At 39.6% G+C, this 23944-nt stretch overlaps 2 protein-coding genes across 13 annotated transcripts in view; one reads left to right on the top strand and one right to left on the bottom strand.

Annotated features, from left to right (window-relative positions):
* Positions 1-5205, top strand: part of MCC (MCC regulator of WNT signaling pathway) — a 348703-nt gene extending 343498 nt beyond the window's left edge. For all 6 annotated transcript variants that reach the window (XM_043546969.1, XM_037901552.2, XM_043546967.1 and 3 more), the window contains one exon: positions 1-5205. In XM_043546969.1, coding sequence (XP_043402904.1) covers positions 1-181 — 181 coding nt within the window. In that variant the 3' untranslated portion in view covers positions 182-5205.
* A 750-nt stretch (positions 5206-5955) lies between these two features.
* Positions 5956-23944, bottom strand: part of DCP2 (decapping mRNA 2) — a 40396-nt gene continuing 22407 nt past the window's right edge. For 2 of the 7 annotated variants that reach the window (XM_043546971.1, XM_037901548.2), the window contains exons 5-11: positions 20966-21118; positions 17688-17800; positions 17499-17606; positions 16044-16176; positions 15544-15645; positions 13529-13580; positions 5956-12625 (exon numbers count right to left, since the gene is read on the bottom strand). In XM_043546971.1, coding sequence (XP_043402906.1) covers positions 12459-12625; positions 13529-13580; positions 15544-15645; positions 16044-16176; positions 17499-17606; positions 17688-17800; positions 20966-21118 — 828 coding nt within the window. In that variant the 3' untranslated portion in view covers positions 5956-12458. The remainder of the gene's footprint in view (positions 12626-13528; positions 13581-15543; positions 15646-16043; positions 16177-17498; positions 17607-17687; positions 17801-20965; positions 21119-23944) is intronic. The other 5 variants (XM_043546972.1, XM_037901549.2, XM_043546974.1 and 2 more) reach the window with 3 other exon arrangements.

Raw genomic sequence — 23944 nt, 5'->3', positions numbered from 1 at the left:
TAACCTTGTGGCAGCTTATGAAAAAGCAAAGAAGAAGCATCAAAACAAACTGAAGAAACTGGAGTCACAAATGATGGCCATGGTTGAGAGGCATGAGACTCAAGTGAGGATGCTCAAACAAAGAATAGCATTGCTGGAGGAGGAGAACTCAAGACCTCACACTAATGAAACTTCGCTTTAGAATTATATATATATATGATGACAATTAGTGCCATTAAAAAAGTTGGGTGTTTTTGACTGATTTTAGGTAGTGAACACTATTAAGGATCTGAAACGTAACAGGCATAGATCAGCCTTGTGGCTTTGTCAAATCAAGCCAGGAGGACTGGGGAGACTATTTTAAGCTTAAGCAAAGGATTGTTTATTGATGACTGCTTGAAATGGACAGTGTCTGAAGGTAAAGTTTCCCATCATACCAAGGTTATGTTCATGGTATATGTAATTATGTACATACACACACATTTAGGATTATCTCCCATCCTCATCCTAATGGGTGGGAGTCCCTCCACACTTTCATTTTGATCTTGATGCATTCCCTCGCTTTTAATTTACACCCAAGACAAGGCCAAAATAGCACTCATTCAGATGCTTTTGTATGTTGGTTTGGGCACAGACTAAGCCAGTTGATAGATCTCCTAGCCACCATGTCCTCTTTGTCCTGAAATCTTGCAGTAAGACTTGCTGTTACATTTATTGTATGTATGTGTTTGGTGAGGGGAGGTGTGCAAGATGACAGCCTCGTTTGTACCCTGCACCAAACTTGCAGTTCTCCACACCGCACACAGTCCAACAGGAGAACTCCTGCTAATTCAGAGATGTTTTACCCAGGCAGGATTCCTGAACACAGCAACTAGAAAGCTCTTGCTGCAAGTCTACAATTCTGCTTTATTTCTTATGCCCTTACAGGCTCTATGTGGCCACATGCTTTCTGTTTACAGTGCAGGGGATGTGAGCCGAGATTGGGTAGGAAGTTACAAGGAAGTTTTTGTCCTTCATGTTATAGGGTAGTGCTGACAGTCAATTTAGAAAAAGTTGGATTTATTTTTCTAAAGTACATTATAGACAAGGTTTTCCTCAAAGAAGCCTCTGTCAGATGCAGAATAGTATTAGACCAGCATAACGTTCCATTACACCTGTGTGTCACCAAGAGGCAGAAACCCTCTCTGCACTTACTATGGAGTACAAAAAGGTACTTATTTATAAGGAATGTACCTATTAAATATTAAAATAAATGCACATGAATGCGTATACATGTAGATAGATACACACACATACAAAATGAGTGAGCAAATGGCTGGCTCTTAGTACTATGTGAGTAGAAGTTATATGAACACAGCCTTCTGATGGCTGTTGTAAAATTACATTTATAGGCTATATTTTAATAAGTTACTGTTATAATGTAGGTGGACTTCTCTGTTCAAGCCAGTTGGTTTCTTATGCCATGCTAGCTAGCACATGGTAAGACTGAATGAGTCTGGTGTTTTTAGTAGAGGCTGAGTGAAGCACAGAGATCAGGTTGCCACCTCTAGGAAGCAGAAGGTGTAGTCTCAGACATGGCATGCATCCCAGCTCCTTTGGGCCTTGTTCACAGGACTTTTGTGTTTTCACTGTCACAGAGATTGTCTGAACACTTAAAATAAAACAACCCACCCTCATCAGTTTAATCAATCTAGAGTCAATTGACTTTTTTGTTATTACTACAGCGCTGGTATGTTTAGTATTGGTCAAGCTTGAGGTGCTTTCCTTGGCAAATGGATTTACAAAAGTCTGCTGTCATTCCCACCTGTCACACAGGAATTTGTTGTGTTTTGGGACTTGTCTTGAGTTTCCTAGACCTGTTTAGATTGATGTGAATTTCTCTGTAAAGGCTTGTTTAGCTTTAAAAGTATTTCCAGAGAGCTGTGGCTATGGTTCTCTATGCTGAGTGACCCTTTGCTAGACTAAGCCTTTAGCCTTCCTGGCTGGATCACCCTTTGCTGCTTCTAGATGTTAAGCAGGGACAATGAGGGGATTTACTTTCAGCTTTTTAGGGAGCAGGTTAAAAACAGCCTTAGGTGAGATTTAAATGTCAGTGGTTTCTAATGCTCTGCTTCCCTTTAGCAACCGCTGTTCTCTTTCCTTAAAAGTAGTGAAGGTTGAGTAGCAAATCTGAGACAACATAAGCTGCAACAATGCCAAACCCAATCTCCTGCCTACACCAGTATAAATGAAAAAGACAGCATTACTTACAAACAAAGGGCCACCTTGTAGAGCCCTGCTACCTGACTTGAAACTACAGGGACCCCACTACATGTGCTGGGTCTGGGTCAGGTGGGAAAGCAAGCGATCCCTTAGGGGGTTAGGGTGGGAGTGGCTGCGTGCTCCACCATGCTGCACTGCATGTGTTGTAGAGGGTCTGTGCTGAGGAGCTGCAGATTCTCACTCCACAGTACATACAGCGCAGCAGGGAGGAGTGGATGTTAAGACCAGTGCATGATGCCCTCCCTGAACAAACCCTGAGGCAGAAGGAGAGCTGGGAGGGGGTGTGGGTCAGAAAACAACTCAATCCTCTCAGGGTTGATCTGTCAGGCTTAAACATTAGGCCCAAGCCAACCTGTACCACCTTTTAGTTTGGGTGGGGCCAATCCCCTTTACCCACAGAACTGTATAATTTCCCACTTTGAACTGCAAATCCCATCATCTAAGCAATATTCATATTGATTTTCCAGTGTCCAGGTGCAGTTCTGTCCATAGAATTGTTTTGCTAAGCTAGAACTGTCCTTCACTGCAGCAGAAAGCTTTTTTGGGGGGCAAGATCCATGTTAAAAATTTTTTTTTTATTTTGCCCACAAATGTCTCCAACAGTGGACATTTTTCCTGACTGAATGAAGAGGGCTTAAAAGGAAGAACCCCTCTTTAAAATGAGGCAGAAAAAGCTGTGTTTAAGTAGTTTCTATATTTTGGGTCCAGTACCCCATTCACTAAAATAAGTGAGTTTTGTCATGGGCCTTTAGTTGAAGCAGGATCAGACTACATGCCTCTGGGAAAACTTTCCTGGTGCTAAAAGAATGTGTGCACAACCCTACATCGTATGAGAGATGCACTAAGCCAGTTCCCACAGGTTCAAGGACTCAAGTCGTCAACCTTGTTACCTCCTTGAGATCAGCCCTACATTAACTGTGACCTAAGGACTTGACTTGAACACTGCTGCTTAAGTCTAGATGTAAGTGGCTAGATAATGGGTGCAAAGTTCACATTAGCTTTAGCAGGAGTTTTGGATAAGTAAAGGCTGCAGCTGCTTGCTTGTACTAAATGCCCCAAGCATTTGCTTTCCCATTTATAATATGCAGCCAAAACTTAGGTATGTAATCCAAACTGCCCCAGACCAAACACCAGTTAGGCTCCTTGCTAACCCAGATTGCTTTAGCTTACGCAGAATTTTGTTAATGAGCCATAAACAATCTCCATGCTGGAGAAATGTATTTGTGCAGGAGGCACCCACTACCTGACAAGCCCTGAGAGCTGACTTTGAAATAGATAAAAACAAAACCTACACAAAAGGGACACAGTGACATGCTTTCTTCCCTCACACAAATTACAAAGGAACCAGGAAATGTGAACCATGTCACTGTTCTCTTTATTCCTGCTACTGGGGTTCAGCGTTAGATCCCTCTTATACTGACCTCCTCACCATGGTATCTGAGTGCCTTCCATTAAGCAAAGTTACTAAGATCTGTCACTGGTGGTTCATTCTCTCCCAAGGGAGTGTTTAAATGAAAATGCTGCCCTGTTTATATATTAGAAAAGGCAAGGGTGAGGTGTGATGTGCTTAACTCCTGCAGGAATGTGTTGCAGAATTGGGTAGGCTCCCTAGAAACCATGGCTGTGGCTTTAGCCTTAAAATAGAAATGGCCCCTGTGCTCCTAAAGCCAAGTTGTTGACCACAGTCTTGAGCCAACAAGGACAGATCCTGATGCAATATTCTGTGCGAAGCCACTGTGGAGACTCAGCAATAACAAATCTAGAACAAGCACTTGAGACAGCTGAAATTCTTCCACATATAGGTTTGGCTACCCCAGGTTGCTGGATTGTTTTTCCTAGTATCAGTTTTAGGAGGCCTGTTCACAGCTGTACAACATATAACAGTTGCTGATAGTGTCTCTTACTAAGTTGAAAAGCAAGGGATTTTAGGTTGTTTTTTTTCCTTCAATAAGAGAGTGAAAGGGGTTTCTGTTTAATAGAGGGTTTACTGTTTTAAGTAGAAGTTTTTAATATCACTTCAAATCTAGGCTTTGCCTTCTCAGTCCAAAACAGAGCTGAGCAGAACCTGTCCTGTATATAGATGATTTCATTAGGCAGGAATATTGAGCCAGCACCTTACTCAGATTTCTAAGGGATGAGGAATGATGTACAAGTTTTCTATTACATATTATTTTGTGATAGTGCCAATTTTAACCTACCTTTTAAGTTTGTTTTTAGCATATCTGTTTTATTTCAAATACATTTTAAGAACGCTGTAAAGATGTAAGTTTACAGGACATCATCATATCAAAGTGATTAAAGGTAACCTACCCAACATTTCTTCCATGATGTTGATGAGCAAGACCCTATTTGCTTTGTCACAGCTTCTGCTATGGAGTCTTCAACAGTTAAAAGGGAGATGTGGGTACCTACAAAGTACTGCTTAATTTGTTAGTATATTAGAAAAGGGAGTGGGGAATAGGACCAATGGGAAATAGTAGTGAAATAGCTTAACATCAATCAAGAGTGTGTGTTATATGTTTTAGTGCTTCTTGTAATAGGTTAAAAGTAGCCGTAGCCCTAGTGCACCAGTTACAAAAATGACGACCTTAAAACAGTAAATTCCAAAAACTAATATTTAATTATACAACTGTTTGAAACACCAGCTCGAAGTATTATGTAGTCTATCTAAACTGACAAGTGTGCATTCTAACTTCTGAAGAAGTAACTTACATCAACTGTAGACACTGCAACCCAACTCCCACAGTTTAACACACAAAAACTCATTTGAGTTCAATAGCTGAATTAGGTTCTATTTATAAGAACCTAGTCAATTCTCCTTCAGTCTCTTAACAGACAAGTGCAACAGTGTATTAATTTGTATCTTGTTCTAATGACTTTTAAAAAATTGTCTGAGTGTCAAATAGTGCATGAAATTTTATATTTCATATTGTTCTGAAAAAGTACTTTTCTAATTAAAAAGGTTTACACCAGCTTGAATGTATTGTTAGTTATTACAAAGCACATGTGACTACGTTTGCATTAACCTCAGTATTCCACTGTTTATATTGGAAGTTTTTCATTTAAAAATGTCACTGAACATTGTACTATATGTTGTAATTTTAGAGACTTTTCACCCAATTGATTTGCTTTAAATGTTCTGCTTTTTAGTTCCTTAGCTGCTGTAAAATAGTTATTTTGTTTATTTGATATAGAATTGTAAAAACAGCATTTATTTATACAGAGACATTTATAATACTTTTTATTTTACAAATGTTCCTATATTCTGAATAAATATTTCTAATGCTAAAGTATGTGTTTCACTTGTTAGCTTTAGTCCCATAACTCGTTACATACACTCACTCTAAAAAACTTAAGCCTTCAATACATGGTTGATAGGTGGTACAGACTAAACGAACCTACCTCTTGACAACACTGTGAAAAAAAATCTTAATGTCCTTAAATGTCAGTCCTAACATTAAAGTGGAGTTGTTCTGTTTTTCTACTAGAAAAACAGAAGTTTTACCATGTTTCCATTCCCCCATACTTTGGAATTTAAAAAAAAAAAAAAGAAGAAGAAGAAGTTGGGACAGCTTCCCAGGACTCTATTAAAAACTTAAAAGTAAGTCTGCAGCTACCTCATTCTCCTTTAAAACTCCTGTTCAAATTTAAATATGAAAGTATACATTAAAAGGCAAACATTTTTAAATGGAAGGGTACATACAGACAGTTGCACACGTTTGATTCTTTTAATGACAAATCACTCCATTTCACAAATACTTTAAAAGCACGGATCGGGGTTTGACAGTAAATCCTCTCATCCAATGTTCCAAACCTACATCCTGCTCACATTGGTCTTTAAAAAGTTCAGAATCCAGCTCCAGTCAGTTTTAACTTTAGCAATGCTTGCTATAAACTTTTATGCTCTTGTAAGTGGCACATGTAGAATCAGTGCTACTAATGGGCATTTAAGGCAATATAAAAGTCAAAACATTCTGCAGTATAAGTATTCTGCTGCCCCAGGCAGCAGAGACATGAAATTTCAAACCACCACCAGTTATGTTCATACTTCATTATTACAGTAACAATTTTATCCAGACAGTCAAATACTTTGACAGTAAAAAATGCTTTAAAGAAACAGCCAATGACTCTAAATGTTAATTGTCTAACAAATAAACAATGTGCTTCAATTTCTGGATCAGTGAATGTACACAATGCTTCAAAAATGCATGTAATCTGTTAGTTCGGTTACAGATCTTACCTAAATCTGAAGAGTTGAACGGTGCTCTTCAGGACTAGCTCACAGAAACTGAATAAAACCTGTAACTTTGCGTGTTTAATTAGTATAATACTACAAATACATTTTATTTAAGTCAGTAAAGATGGACCGTGTTCTTAAAGTACTACTCACACCTGGCCTATACAATAGAATACTTCCCGATCCCAGAACTAATCCCCGTCATTGCTTAAGTTTCTGCAAGACAATCACAGAACTTAGACATTTTTTGTACAGCATGGAATAATTTTTCTTTGGATATTCTGTGTGGTTGTCTGTTACAAGACAAATATATTTGCTCTCTAGAAATCAAGTAGCTTTTAGGATTTATTAGCATGCCACTTCATCTAATAGTTTTCTTATGTAACAGGATTGTTCTCAACTGGTGAGACTAAAAGGTGATCCCCTTCTACTGTAATAATTCTATCCAAATGTCCTCAGGAGAGCTTACAAGATTCAGTCATGTGGTTGTCACAATCAGGAAAGCAAATTAAGTTTTAATTATAGCATTTTATGTACATCACCATCTCATTTGAAAAATGCTGCATTTCTCATCACAAAAATTTGCAGCACTTTCAACATTTAGAACATGATTTCTATATCTTATTAAAAGATATGTAATCCAAACTTCATAGTAATATTAAAGACCAGCAAATTAAGTTAGTTTTCACCTCTTTGTATAATTCACCTTTTGAACAAAAAATTCACACAGTATGAATGTTTTAAACAATTTCATGGTATAGTTTTGTTAAATTAAATATGAACAAGTTATTTCTACACACAAGGTTTTTTCCTGCAGAATTACCAAATGGTTTCTTCCTATTCACCCAGAAATCATTTGAACAGATACCTTCCCAAGTAGTTGAGTAAAACTCCTTAAATCCCATCCTGCTCCCTCCCCAAATATCCTGTATGTGTTAGCTGGCGAACTATCAGGAGCATAGGCCTTTCTGTAATACAGAACATGCCATCATTTTGGTTCATGTTTCCTACAGATTGTCCTAAAACTGAAACCATGAAAGTCAATGTTTACAGTGACTTTAAAGTAAAAATGCAAAGTTAAACCCAAGCATTAGGTCAGTAGAAGAACATTTAAAATTGAGACATTTGTTCTTGCATGATCCTGAATGTGATCATGAAGGAAGGAACTGCTACATATGCAGTGTCACACCCTCACAGTAAGGCTTATAACTTACTTGGAACAGTAGTGAAATGCACACTCGGAAAAGAACACACTGCATTTCTTATCAGTGCTCATGTACAGTATAAAAAACAGTGCAAATACTACCTTTTAGCCCACTCTTGCTCTTTCCATTGCTGAAGAACATTGCTACAAACATTTAAAAAAAAAAATAGATGACCAGAGCTTACCTTTCCAAGCCTCTTTGCTGCAAGAGAGCCTTCACAGTGCACTTTCTATTATGGGTGAATTAATTTCATGTATAAACTCCACATCTTAAATATTTTGGTTACTGCAACACTAAAATGCTGAAGTGGACTCAAATTCAGTCCAGGGGAGTGGTTTTCAACCTGTGGTCTGCAGCCCCCTTGGTGTCCACAGACTATATCTAAGATTTCCTCCATTCAAAATTTTTTAGGGACCACAAATTAAAAAGGTTGAAAAAAAATCATTGGTCTAGCATAATTCCAAAAGCAGTTTGAAACCTATATCAACAAAACTAAAAACAACAACATCTTGTGCCTATGTTTAAACTGCAAACTACTTAAGTCTATAAAGGAGATTTACGCTATCTCACAAGCACACTTTTCCAAAAGTTTTGGCTTCCCAATATAGATTAGAATAAATTCCAGTAAATGTAGTTTTACAAGATTAGTGCACCTTGGGGTTAGCCCAGAGAAAAGACACTGGAATAAGTCAAGACATTCTAGCTCCTAGACGGAAGTAGTCAGTATGATTTGTTAAATCACGATTTGAAAACAAGTAGCTGAAAAAGAAAAGCTCACTGAGCTAACACTATAAAACTCGCCATATGGCCCAACAGTAACACCTCAAGTTCCAACACAGATATAGAGCTTGATTCAGGCCAGCCAGAGATGAGGGCGGTGGGGGCTGGGGAGAGGAGGGCAAATCACACTGGAAAAAAAACACTTCAAATCAGTGATCACAGAAGAAAATGCACTTTTCATATTAAAATGACGATCTGATTGGAAACATGTTAGGAATAGCCAGACTACACAGTTTGCCTTAACATTACATGCAGCATTTTAAACAGAGAGTATAAACACAGCAAACGTTTTTGTAGATCTCCAAAGTAAACTACGATCAGAGCACAGTATGTAAACCTGTAGTTTTGTGAGAGAGAGAGAGACTTACTACAAACGAAAACATACAGAAAGGGAAGCTTTTAATTGTGAAATAAAATAAAATATTTTTCCTCCTCCATACCTCTATCTCCATACCTCAAACTCTGTGCAGGATTCAATACTACACGTGCATTGAAAAATGGAAATTTTTAAAGACTACCAAGTTACAAAACATGCTAAAATTAGTCTATAGTCTCAAAATCCTCCAAAAATTAAAAACCAAAACCCCACACACTGCATAAAAAGAACTGAAGGGAAAATGCATACAACTGCACTAAAAAACTAAAATAAATTACTGTTTACGTAGTACTAGAGACTGCTATGTGAACTAATTCCAGAATTTCCAGTACCTGCACTGAGTTTTTTGTCCATTAAACATTCTTCCTCATAATTTCATGAGTGTCTTAACTTCAAGGTTACAGATGAGTGAGTCACAATTTGATTAGCAACTGCAGGTGAGTGTTGCAACTTGTTTTATTCCAAGCACAGATTGACATGACATGCTTGACTTTTCAAGCATCTTCACACCAACAAGCGCTTAGATCTCCAAAGTCCATTCACAACCAATTTCACTAGATAATCTTGTCGTTCCAAATGCCCACCCACACTCAAAAACAAAACAAAAAAAATCCACTGAATGAAACTCAATCATCCATTTGCTATTTTTTCACTCTTTTACAGACATTCCTGTAAGGTGTTCTCCTACACTTTGGAATACAAGTATAAAATGATTCATTTAACATTTTGAACGTGAAACACATAAAAAGGACATACAAAACTAGTAAGAGTAAACAATCTGAAACGTTCACAGTGCAGGGCACCCTGAAACCCAAATGCAGGTCATATACAAACACATTTAATAAGCTGTTTGAGACCTCAAGAAAGAAGGAAACTATGTCAATACAAATATGAACATTCTGAATTCATATTTCTGAAACAGTACCTTGTACACAAAGAAATAGAAATTATTGCATATTTATCAAATTTATTTTTAACTCTCACACTGATGCTAGATTTAATAAAATCAGGCCTGTTTTCTGCAGTCTTTGTTTGGGATTCGTCAGTGAGGAAGCCAGGTATTTTTGTAATTAATGAAAACTTTTGCTTTAAAAAAAAAAAAAAAAAAAAAAAATCTACACTTAGTGATCCCAGTAAGGCATATCCCATTTATGCACATTCTTCTCATATTGCTATGAGACATTTCACATCCCAAACTGTCATCAAGTGGAAGTTTCAAATTTAAAATTCACACAGCTCTATAAATCTTCCCCTTATTAATCCATGGTGCATTAAGTGAAGAATCATAAAAGGAACATATTTGAAAAGTCAACCTACCTAACAGAAATAAAGATTTCCAAAGCTTGATTTTTTAATCATGCGTTGAGAGTCTCATCAAACTCACCGGCATTAGCAGCCTGGAGGTCAGAGTGCTAACTTCTGATTCCTTAGGAGCTAGACACTTATTGCTGGGAAATCAACTACTTACACTAAGAGGACTGAACAAAGCTTTGGTTTTCATTTGGATCTGAATAGGTAAATTGACAAATTCATCCCTCCTGCCCCTCTGCAACTTTACTATTCAGCCCTCTCAATTAAACAACAGGACATATGCATTTAGGCACAGATCTTCAAACGGTATTAGACACCTAACTCCCACTGACATTACCTGAAGTTAGGCAACCCGAATAACTTTGAGGATCTGGGCCTTACTGATTTAAGCAACCTCTGAACATTATTTCTGGCTGTCAACCCACTGCCACCACCACACCAGGGTGAAGCAAAAGAGTCACTTCAACAACTGAAGAAAAACTATTCTAAAAGTAAACTGACCTGTTGTAAGGCTTTCTTATCCAAATGGAAAAACTGGAATCTATTTCTCCTGTTAACTGATACAGGAGTCCAGCTTTCCTGGCTAATGGGAAATGTTTTAACAACTGAAAATTACTAGATTCCCTAGCCCAAAGGGATGAAAAGATTAGAAGATAAAAATAAGCTAACACACTATTTATTGAGGGCAAATATAAGATAATAGATATTATAGGGTATTTGCAAGAAGACAGGGATTGTGTTTTGTGGATACCACACCAAAGATATAAAAGGGTGTCTGTGGGTGACATATCTTCTGTGGTCAGAAAATGTACAAAGCCTTGGAACAGCCACTGACAGAAGACAATTTAGTCATTCAGTCCTCCAAATTACACGTCACACCCACCTACCTTCATTTTAGAGAACCATCCACTTTAAAAAAAAAAAAAAAAAAAAAAAAAAAAAGAGAGAAAAATATAGGTACTGGCTGCTGAGACAAGTGAGGAGTTTCATTTGCCCCCAAACCCCAATAAAATGCTTTTGAAATGTATATTCAAAATTCTCAAGTGAATCATGATGCAAGAATGTATTACTAGTGATTTTTTTTCCCCACTTAATATCATTTGCATTCCTACTGCTAATTTTTTCACATCTTTGATATACTTATTATTAAAAGGCTGTAGCCTCATTCATTTTTAGTTTCAGTTTTCAGATACTGAGATGCAAGTGCAATATCAAATGCAATACTATTGGAGAGAGAGAGAGAACGAACACACGACACTAGACATCTCCAAGGACAATAATATAGAACACAATAATGGACACTTAGAACAGTTGTTGCAAACTTGATTAAGCCATTAGGTGGCACATGACGTTCTCTAGTCATCCACACATCTGCCTCAATCCTCCCCTTCCCTCAGCAGGACCTGCAGAGGCTTTATTTACATTCAGCAACTACAAATGTTTAGTATATATAAGAATCCCCTCGCCACAAAATTTAACTTTTCCTTTCAACATCTTAAAAGCAGCTGCAAGTGAAAGAAGGCTTGCACCCATTTTGTCCTATTGGAGAACAGTTCTAATGGACATAAAGGAAGAACAGAAACAAGTAAGTGTGAAAGGCCAAGTTCTGTTCAGCAAGCGTATCCCCACCGAAGACAGTTGAGGAAAAGGTGCAAGTCAGGGCAGAATGGGACCCCATGGATTTAGTTTTAAATTCTACTGACTGCAAGTCATTCTGAAATGAGTTTGAGCATGAGAGAGAGGAGAGAACATCGGCAGACAACCGGAGAGAAGAAGAGAGAGAACTGCAAAGATGAGGTCAAACTAGTAGACTTGAAATTCATAATTTTTTTTAAGCACAGATGCTCCAAGATTTCAACATTGCTGGGATAGAGAAGATGGGTGTCCTCTGAGAATTACTTTAATTGCTATACTACTGCAAAGTACTAGAAAATAAAGACTGAGTGTTCCAACAACTTTACATCAGAGCAGGTTCAAAGTTTAGTGTGTTAGTATACAGCCAACACTAAAATACTTCAAAGTTTAAAAAAAAAAAAATGCCCTCTCATGCAACAGCAGGAACTAGTGAACCAAACACTGGAAAGGTACTTTTGTGGATAAAGGCGGAACTGCATTTAAAGTGCGACATTTCACTATGCCACTTCCATACTGCAAAGAGAATGGACCCTTTCCAATCATCATTCAGTCCCTGCATTGCTTTAAAAATAAAAAAATAAAAACACCTGAGAAGGAGTAAGGCTGGATTAGAAACCCACTCAACTGCAGAAGATCAGTCTTTGATTTTTGTTCATCCATAACAGGTTTGCTGTCAGAGGTCAAAACTTTTCATTATGGCATCATGGTCAAACTTGAAGCTCAAGAAAGCTCTTGATGAGAAAGTGATTTTGTAATGACCATTACATGCTACAGAGTATGCCTCTGTATGTTCCAGCAGGTCTTCAATGGAGAAACACACATCATACGCTGCTGCATCTGCTTGAAAAAAGAAAAGAAAGAAAAAAGAAAAAAATATGTTCTACCACTTAACTTTCAACTGTATTGATCAATGAAGAGGTCATTGAAAATATGCTACTATTTAGGTTTAAAAAGCTGAACATTAAATTTATGCTCAATTAGCATTTATTCACACTGGCAATTTTATCAGTTTGGTCATCATTTCAAACAAAAAGTGTAGCAAGGAATTCCTTAGCTTTATTGGCCACCTACTGGTCCAAATAAGTTTTGTAGGAGTTACATAAACAGCAGTTTTTACCCAAATGGTTAATTCTCTTCTGCAAAGCCCAGGTTAGGGCAATAATTTTTTGCCAAGGTCCAAATTTCTTGGTCAAGGTATAGTCAAGGTCCAGACTCCAGAGAAAAACAAGTAAATAAAAAAAGAGTTTGCAGTCTATTCAAAAGTTTCAGGTGGTCTGGATTTGGCTCGCAGTCTGCCTATTGACTACCCCTGAGTTAGGGTGACAAACTGCTTGGACACAGTCCCCTTCCAAAGTGGAGACCTGGAGAAGGGGCCGGAGAGCCCCGGGGGGGCCTTAAGTCAGGTGGTGGTAATTTCAGAACAGCCCTTGCACCATCAGATACTCCAGCTCCTATACTACCATGAAAAGCCTTTTCCGTGACCTATTCAAATCGTCACCACCATGGCATGCCTCCCCGAGGCTCAGCCCAGATATACAGTGCTTTACTTTCTGCATCAATGGTGAACTATGAGCAACTGTATATGCCACCATCCTACAGATTTCACAACTAAGGAAAGGGATCTTAAACCTTCATTTAATAAAAGGTTTCCCTTTTCGGCATGTACTGTAGTAAGTGGATGCAGTCTCAAAAATTGTTTCAAATTAATGTGTTCACATAGAAAATGAAAATTAATATACTTGCCTGATTCAAAGTTATCCTGAAGTCTTCTTGGATTAAGTTTTTTTTCACATTTCTGATTAAGAAAGCAAGCATACATTATACTCCACAAAATACATGCCTTAATTTTAACAGTACTCAAGGAAATAAATGTAACTGCTAATTAATACCAGACTGGTAAGTTCACTCTGCAATGACAACAATTCTTTAATTAGGCATTAAATATTTGTTTTAAATCAAAGCAGCTAGTTTATTATCAATCTAGCTTTAAAAAGTGAATTCTGTGATACTGCTATAAAGAATTCTCTAGCGAGCGTACTCCATAAATCTTTTGAAAGTGTGAAATAGGCAGTTCACACATGCCAACTCTCTTTTTTAAGGGTTTTTTTAAGCAATCTAACAAGCTTCTATTCCTGTAAGTATTTGCTATTGCGCCTGCTGAGAGCTGAAGACAAGCTATTTACTTACTCTCAGAGCATAGGTATCACACCAATATTTGAAATGTGGAAACTTTATTAATGGAAATGCTTATTTGCTTAAAGAAAAAGGGTCAGATTGAGGTGCATTAAGGACATATTGTGAGGAATGCACACTCCAAGAGTAAGTGCTAACTGCAATTCGATCTACGCTGTACCCCTGTAGTGAATGAAGCAGGGCCCCACAGATACCATGAAAATTGATGAAAAAAAAAAAAAAAAAAATCAGCCCTTGACGCACAATTGTGTTTCCGAATCTCAGTTTTCATTTAAAAAAAGTTTTTCTAGCCTAATGGTTGTAAAGACAACATTTAAAACCTGAACCAAGCATAAACTGATGCATTAATACATGCCCAAGTCTACCCATTGCCTGTAACAAAAGCTAAAAAGTGTAAACTGCCCCATTCATCAAGGTCCCATGTACTCTATGCTTCCAAGGCTGTAGAATATGGCATTTTCCCAGAGTTTGCAGAAGTCAACATTTCTTCTGTCGCCAACCTCCTGACATTTCGTTCTCTCCCCCTGCCTTCCCAGGACCCATCCTGCAGCTCCCTGTTGCTCACTTGTTTTCTCCACAATGCATGCTCCCTACCTGTTACACAGAACCAGATAGCAGGGAATTGGGAAGTCAGAGCTGAAGTCAGATTTTCAGTCAAGAGGGGGGAGAACCAAAAAAATGTAGGCTGGCAAGATGAGCTGCCTGGACAACAGTACAGCAAATGAGGCCTAAGAAGTCAGGGAGATAAGCCACTGAAGGTGGCTACAAACCCCCTCTAGTCCCTGGCCCACTGGGGTGGGGGGATGGTGCAGTTTTCTGAGCTTGGCCAAATGGACAATATTGCAAGAGCCAAGGCACAGGTTGTAGAACCAGGCCACATGGAGAGCACGGTGAAAAACCCATCCTCAAAAAAATACCACGGTCAAAAACAGTCAGATACATTTTGTTAAGATTTTCCCTGACCAATGACCTAGCTGAGGGTGTCTGCGTGGTGGTAAGGAGATGGGAATTAATAGTATTTTATGGTGACTCACTAAGTTAATGTCATGGGATTCAGGGTTTGTTGAGGCAGAACTTGATCCCATTGTGCCATGGATATAGATTCAGAGCCCACACCTCAAACTGTAGCCAGGCAGAAAGGAGGGGAGTGACTAGGCATATACTTTACATTTTCAAACTCAGTGGTTTTGCCATACCACAGTAAAATATTTATCCACTCGTTTTTAAGCAGCAGATATTTTGCCATTGCAATGTACAGTACTAGACCATTCTCTGTCAAATACCTGGACTATTACAGGAAGGAACATCTATTGAAGGTTCACTTTAATATACATTAGAATTCAGTTACAAAATGCTAATTGGATAAGTTATATTATTCAATACTCTACAAGTGTATATGTATATGGGATGAGAAATGTCACCTGCAGTGCGTACACTGAACACTATCATTTAGATCTGTTTTCATGCACATGCAATTTAACAGTCCATCAGCAAAACCTTAGTTACACACTCAGTTAAATGTCACCAAAACGTGTTAATGCAAGAACTATGGCTGTCAGTCTTACCAATGTGTGGTTCTGTTTCACTGGCTGACTGTGGACCCCATTTGTCCTCTTCTTTTGGTTAGAAGTGTCTTGATATTGCTTTCTACCATTACCCCTCATGTTCTGAGTCAGCCACACCCAAAAAAGGTAATACAAATAAAGGTTAAGTGCTAGTGTGACACTCTACTGCATTAGGATACCACTTATATAGCAACTGTCATCCAAGTACCCCAAATCATTTTCAGGTTTAGAAACTGAGGCACAAGGAAGTTATAGCTACTGTTTAAGGTTACTCAGCAAGCCAGTGGCAGAGGTGGGAAAAGACTTTGGGTCTGCCGATACCCAGTTCCCTGGTCTAATGACTAGACATGCTCCTTTCCATGATATAATGAAGTCTCATCCCTTAAAGCAATAAACCCAACAGCCTATCCCCACACATACATAAACTGAGTCTGAACGAAGCACTACCACTGATTTTAAAGGGTCCTAACAAATCCAATGGATTTGGAAATTAAACCTACCTTTATTTTTAGAGCTTCAGACATCTCAGAATGATTGTTATATGGCTTCTGTTGCTGTGGTTGTCTGTACTTTGTCCACTGGTCTCCTGGAGAGCCATCTGTAAACACCTGCTGGCTATAACGAAGTTTAGATCTATCCCATTAAAAAAAAAAATTATCCGCAAAGGAACTTTGATTCAAGACTATTATGATCAGAACAGAAATACACATTGTTCTGCTTCTCCAGACAATCTTACAAGATAAGCTGAAACATTGGATCTTAACCTTAACAGTCTCTCCACTCACTAAACTTGTTTTGCTTATTGAGGAAGAGTTATGCACAAAGGGGAAAAAATATGACTTTATAAAGCAACAGTATGTGACAAGTAAAAAGAAGATTTCTTATTCTAGAATCCTGTCACTTGAAGTGTTGTGTGGATACCAAGTGGGTACACCTTGATACTTTATTCATGACACGAGTGTGGGTGCTGAACTGACCCAGATTGCTGATGGGGAACCTCCCTTTGTCAACCTGAACTGGTTTGAGAAGTTGCTCAGTCACATGACTGCTAGGAAACCAATGTACATTGCCAAAGAGCCACAGTAATACATCAGCAGCCCCCTATAAGCTCCCCCCTGCCCCCGCGCTCCCAGAGCCTCCCCGCACCTCCCAATCAGCTGTTTCATGGCATGCACGAAGCTGGGGGGGGCGGGGGGGAGCGCGAAGGCATAGCAGGTTATGGGGAGGGGGCAGGAATGGATGGAGTGGGGGCAGGGCCTGTGGCAGAGCCAGGGGTTGGGCAGTGAGCACCCCCTGGCACACTGGAAAGTTGGCGCCTGTAGCTCCAGCCCCGGAGTCGGTGCCTGTACAAGGAGCCGCATATTAACTTCTGAAGAGCCGCATGTGGCTCCGGAGCCCCAGCTGGCCACCCCTGATCTAAGATCTCCCTGTGATTTAACACGTTACAAGATAATTTTTTCAATCACCCCCGAATCACCATGACAACACTGGTTTTATCCAACTTTCCTTGAAATTGACATTAATTTGAAATTACTTTTAAGTACCATGGCTATTAGTGATTCTTCCTGACTTTGTTCCATTGTTTTTGGCACCTCTCCTTCCTTTCAGCACTACACTGATTATTTTAGAAAGCATATCTACCTGTCCTACCTTCTGACAGAGAATTTCAATTTTATAAAAAGTTTCTCCTTCACTTGCTTTTCATATTCCCATATAGGAACTCAAGACATTCTCTCAGTTTTGCCATATTCTAAAATTTTCCATAAAAGTAGTTTCAAGCACATCAGGGAACTAATTAACCTCTCCATCCTACTAACAGTTCTATGGATCTCTCTTTAATCTATTATATTAACCCATTCTGAGAAAAAAAAAGAGTGGACATTCTTCAACTTTGTGTAGCCAATGATTTATAAAAATGTTGTTGACAGACAGGTCAAAATGATCTAGTTTCCTACCTCGTTTTCTCCATGTTGAGCTTGGATGGTGTGCTCCCAGTGGATGAAAATCCATTGTCACTATCAGAGGAGTCCCCATACCTTCGAGAAAGCCAGTCTCTCAATGGTCTGTGAAGAAGTTAGTGTTTTGTCAACAAAATCCAGTGTCCTGAAAACAAGAGGCTAGACTTTGGCTTATCCTGAACATACCTGATGAAGGGAATGGCCATGAAAAACTTGTTAGGTGCCAAACCTAGCTTGGACTTTGGAGTCATGTCATTTCTATGGCATGGTAATTTGTCAATTGAGAACCATTCAATGTTCTGAAACACAGAAAAAAGTAATTACTTTAGTGAAGTCATCAAGGGACTTAAGCAAATATACATCATCCACAATAAGAAAAGGAGTACTTGTGGCACCTTAGAGACTAACCAATTTATTTGAGCATAAGCTTTCGTGAGCTACAGCTCACTTCATCGGATGCATACTGTGAGCTGTAGCTCACGAAAGCTTCTGCTCAAATAAATTGGTTAGTCTCTAAGGTGCCACAAGTACTCCTTTTCTTTTTGCGAATACAGACTAACACGACTGTTACTCTGAAACCTATCATCCGCAATGATTTTCTTTAAAATCAAAAAACTACAGCAAGAGTCTGAATTAATGAACCATGACAGAGCTGCTGACCAATACAGGTTATTTTAAATGCTAGGATCACTTTTCTGGCCACCACCACAATGTAACAGACATGACAATGCAAGTTTGCAGTGTTGTTGTAGCTGTACTGGTCCCAGAACATGAGAGAGACCGGAAAAAGAGCTCTGTGCAGCTCGAAAGCCTGTCTCTTACACCAACCAAGGTGGTCCATTAAAAGACATTATACCCCATTGTCTCTCTGTTAGAATCCCTAAAATGTGGAATGCAGTACACAATACCTCAATTATTGAAAGTTAGTTCATTTAAAATAAGGTCTGCAACAACATATCGTATATACTCTATCATAAGCCAGTTTGTTTATAAGCCGGCCCCCACCCCCAAGATGGATAAGTAAAAATGGAAAATTTTTATGACCCATTCATAAGCCGACCCTATAATTCAGGGGTCAGCAAACTTTGGCTCCCGGGCCATCAGGATAAGCGGCTGGTGGGCTGGGATGGTTTGTTTACCTCGAGCGTCTGCAGGCACAGAGGTAAACCTAAGTAAACAAAAAGTGTCCCGGTGCGCCAGCTGCTTACCCTGACATGCCGGGACAGCAACTGGTGGCGAAGTTTTTTGGGGGTTTTTTTTTTGGGGCGGGGGGAGCTGGGGGTCAGGGGAGTAACCCCTGTGACCACCCCCCACAACTCCACCCCTAGCCCAGGACCCCCACACTCTCCCCGTCCCATCCCTTCCCACCTTATCTGGGGAGGGTCAGGGGAGGATGTCTCTGGCCTGGCCAGAGCTGCTCCGGCAGGCTGGGCAGTGCGGCCGCAGCCTGCTCCAGTGGGCCAGACTGGGCGGCACAGCCCCAGCGTGCTCTGGTGGGCAGGGCCGAGCGGCAGGGCTGCAGCCTGCCAGCCCCGGAGCTGCAGCTGCTTTGGAGGCTGAGGAGAGCGCAGCGTGGCCAAAGCTGAGAGACTCTGGCCTCGCCTCTTTCCTTCTGGTTCTGCTGGCTGTGGGGCCTCTCCTTGCTCCCTCTGTTGAGGGGAGGGGCTGTGTCCCACCTCTCCCCTCTCTATACCCATTCATAAGCCGACCCACTTCTCTGATGCTTTCCTTTTTTACTAAAAGGATTCGACTTTTGAATGAGTGTATATGGTAGTTCATGACTGTACACTGAATGCCCTAGAGAGGATACAAATAACTTTCAAAGCTTGTCTCTGTCTCCCTGCCACCTCCCACAACCCATCTTATTTTATGACCAAACAGAAACAGAGCATCATCAGCCACTCAGAGGATGCCCCAGCATACATTATGTTGATGTCAATAGAACTGAAAAACCCTGAGAGTATCGATCCCTGCTTATGGTAGAGGACAAAGAAATGGAAGCAAACAAAAGTAAAGGGGAGGGAAGGGGGAACACAGGGCAAATGCCTTTTATACTATATTGTGACGGTTTTACAAAGATGTTTTTAACTATCACGACTTTATAGTACACAGGGTATAAAACAAAGAAATTTAATATACAAAACCCCAGTTAACCCCTTCCATGAGTCAGTTCAGCTGGATGCTCCAGCAGGTTCTGCAATTCACATGATACTCACTCAGGGAAGAACATGCAAGATGCTGAAGGGCCTTTACCCGGAACACAAAAATGGAAATCAAGGTTTTAACTAGACCAGTGGTTCGGGACCCCAAAGTCACTCAGGCTTCGGCTGCAGCCCTGGGCGATGGGGCTCAGGTTACAGGCCCCCTGCCTGGGGCTGAAGTCCTTGGGCTTCGGCTTTGCCCGCCCTCCCCCAGCCTGGGGGCCTTGAGCTTCAGCTTTGGTTTCAGTCCTGAGTGGTGGGGCTGAAGCCCTTGGGCTTCAGCTTCCCCCCCTCCCCCCCCCCCTGCCTGAAGCCCTTGGGCTTCAGCTTTTCCCCTCCCCAACCTGGACCTCGGGCAGGCTCAGGCTTCGGTCTCCAATCCTGGGGTCATGTAGTAATTTTTGTTGTCAGAAAAGGGTTGCGATGCAATGAAGTTTGAGAACCCCTGAACTAGACCCAGTCAAGAGGGTGCTTAAACAAGGATCTAGCAATTTACAGCTCTGGGGAACCAACCTAAGGGGGAGAAGAGGAATGTTTAATCATGTGCTGTTGTCCCTATTACACTTAGTATTCAAAAGATATAGCTAAAGTTGGCGGTAATTCCAGTCTTAAAACAAAGACTGCTGTTAAAGTTAAAATGTTATCTGCATGACAAGAGAAATTCAAGTTTCTGGAGGCGATGAACGTGACAAGCACTTCTCAGCACATCAAGCACTTGGGATGGAGAAGAATTTCAACAGCTTCCTAGAAGTCCACTGAGTTCAGCTCACTCACACAATGGTTGGCTCCCAAGGTGTCCCACAGCCAAGTCTATTCTCTGCTACCCATCATACACTAGATCCGGATTGTACAGACTGCTTATAGAAATAAAGCAAGCCCCATTTTCCTCTTCCAATGCATAGGTTAACATACAGTATCCTTAAATATTTATATCCTTACAGAAAAATATGTATAAGACATATTAAAAAGGTTAACTGCAAAAAATATTTGCGGGAAGAGAAAGTGGGATGTGCTTTATTGTTAGAGTCACCTGCACTCCAGTGCCAATTTATGATGGAGCCAGATGTCATAATGAACAGTTGGCCAGCAATCAGGCTTCACATCAGACCTGCAGAAAGTTGACAAAACCTAAAGTGATGACATGCTGCTTTTACTCCATTTGGGGCGTTCATTACCTTTTGTTTAATATTTAGCTTTAAATCAACCTTTGCTGAGGTAGTGGCAACCTGAAAAATCTTTATAAATAAAACATAACTATTGTACCCGAATTTCTCTTCTGGTTTTGGGGTTGAATTTTGTGTCCTTTGGAACTCCTGGAATGATGTACAAGCGTGCTAGCTGATCATTGATTCGTAGTTCAATGTAGTCATCTTTGCAGATGTAATCTTTGATATCAAAACCAGTTTCTTCAAACACCTGAGAAGCACACGGATCAAATTAGAATTGTTCAAGTCATACCTTCAAATAGATTTTTGAAAGGCTAAATCATCAGGAGGGAACCTTTTATTACTAGTTCTCAGATAGCGATTGTAATATGTTTGCACATATGCACAGACACTTGACTGCTAATGAAACAGCATAATCTCTGTACACTCAAATTTTGTCCATTACAGCTCAAGAGTGTGAAGTGGAAAAGAATTTAGATAATATGTAAAAGAGCATGCTAACTCGCAAATACAGGGAAACAGCGTGGCTGCTTGTTGATGATGCTGGACACATGAAAAAGTATTTTGCTTCAGACAAAAGTTAAACATATTGATCTAAAGAGAGAGTTTATAATTTTCGTATAACTTTCTGGATGTCTAAAAACTCCTAACTTGGTTTCTACACTTTAGTTCTTTCCCATCCTACAGTACTAATAATGCCCTATGAACCCCCCACAAAATATTCATTCTTATGTCAGTTCTTGTATCAAAATTCAGCAGTACCATAAATTACTCTGAGCAATACACATTTACTAACATTCAGATTAAGTCACTAAATTCAAACTGGGCATCTAAGGTGATAATGGGGATACGGAATTCAGAATTACTCACTCTGCTGACATACTATTACAATCTGTTACTCAGAAGGAATTAAAGTGCTAAGCCTGTGACAGGATCACTATACACACTAAAAAAAAAGTATATTATGGATCAACATTTTTACTGGAGTATTTCACGTTTCACTATTGGAGGGGGAAAAGATCCTACCCCTGAGATGGACACAAATTAAGACTAGATGTAGATTAATTTAAAAGATAATATGAAGTGGATGAAATATTCTAACATTTATACTCCTACCAGGTATAATTACTGAGACGAGCAGAACATGCAGTTATAAGATAATAATCCTGATGTTTAAGGCTATTTTTTTTTTCTTTGCAAAGTAATGTGTGGAGGAAGGGGACTCCAGTTTCTCCTCTTCTTACCAAACACACCATTTTAGAAACTGAAAAACCAGCATTACTGGAAGCTTTTGATCAGTGCCCTGAACTGAAATGTTGCAAATGCCTTACAAAAAAGCAGCCCTGAGGAATCTTAATGAAAACTCATGTACATCTGTGAACCAACATGTACAACAAACTGGTTGGAAGCGAAGTCTGTTCAGCATCTGACAAATTTCACTGAGATCTGTGCCCACCTCTATATATAAACTGGGTCATCTTGATTAACAGACAGTTTTCACAGTCTAGCTTATCCCTATGGAGTCAGCATTGTTCTCTGGATTATTCATTTTGCCAAATACATAAGAAAATTTGTAAAAATCTGTAAATTAAGTCTCTATGTAGGTGTGGGCAGACTGTTGGGAGTACAGATTTTCTGGAAGCAACAACCCTTTTACTACTTTATATACACATTGAGAAAATTTTCAAAGATCAATGAAAAGGGAGCAAAATTAAAATGCAACTGATGTTTAGCAGTTCCTCCTATGTGGCAAGACCATATTTACACATACAAGCCATTAAGGGAAGCTGTTTCATAGTGAGGAGTAAGGTTTGAGGGTCTGACATAAAAGCTTTTAAAACAGGAAAGATTGAGATATGCCCTAATAACCTTTAATATGGTGGTTCTCAAAGTTTTGAGCTGGTGATCCCTTTCACATAGCAAGCCTGAGTGTGAGCCCCTTTATAAATTAAAAACACTTTTTTATATATTTAACACCATTATAAATGCTGGAGACAAACTGGGGCTTGGGGTAGATGCGGACAGCTCACGACTCCCCATGTAATAACCTTGTGACCCCTGAGGGGTCCCAACCCTCAGTTTGAGATCCCCTGCTTTAATATTTAATCCATGAAATGGATGACAGATCTAGGAGATATACACACTGCCAAAAGAAAGTCAACTTATTTTACGGTCTCTGGGAACAAATGCAAGAGCTTTTTAAAAAAAAAAAAAAAAAAAAAAAAAGTGACAGTTCGCCAAATGCTGTTAACTTTGGACTAGTCTCCTATGCAAAAGGAAAGTGTTGGGTCAGAATAGAAACTAGGGGGAAAAAAAATACACAAGTTTTGGTGAATGATGTTCTAAATTGATGGTTTGTAAAAGCAATTCTACCCACAACACAGAAATGAAAACCAAGGTTTTTGTCGGATCAAGCCTATAACCTCAGCGCAGCTCCATGCAAAAGAACAAACAAGAAAATTAAGTAGCAAAAAACTTTCTTAACCCAGAGTTAAGGTTGCCTGGTGATAGTTTGTGCCCCCCCAGAATACCAAGTTCCAGGATACCCCAATTTGTGAAAACCAGGAAAAAGAGTTAAGGTATATAACCTTAACTCTGCACCCCCTGGAGTGGTAAATAGCCACTGAGAATTATCTGCATACACTCCAGCTGTATCCACCGTTAGCTGTATTAAACAGTGAAGAAATAACTCGAGCAGCTTCGAAGACTCGTCATTGGGATTGAGAAAATCTAATGGGCTATGGCCTCTCAGAGTGCAGGTGAGTCTCTCTTCCTAACCAGTCAAAGGAAAGAGTTGCATTTGTACCTTGGGAGCATGCCTCATTTTAGTTCATTGTGTAGGCTGCATTAGTAGGGGCACAGGGCTCTTCTTGCCAGGGAGATTGTCAGTGGTTAGGTGAGTGTGGTCTGTTAGTTAATGAAAGGTAAGTGACAATTATAGTGTTTGATTGTATTGTCCCTGGAGAATCCCACTGGAACTAGTTATTTGCACACCTCTCCGGGGGTGGCTTCTTTGGAGGTGTCACAACCTGAGTAAATTTGCTTGATCAGCCCCTGCTGTTCTTCTATTTACCCT

The sequence above is a fragment of the Chelonia mydas genome, chromosome 5, assembly GCF_015237465.2.
Source record: "Chelonia mydas isolate rCheMyd1 chromosome 5, rCheMyd1.pri.v2, whole genome shotgun sequence".
Classification (NCBI taxonomy): Eukaryota; Metazoa; Chordata; order Testudines; family Cheloniidae; genus Chelonia; species Chelonia mydas.
This window is presented reverse-complemented; position numbering and strand designations above follow the sequence as displayed.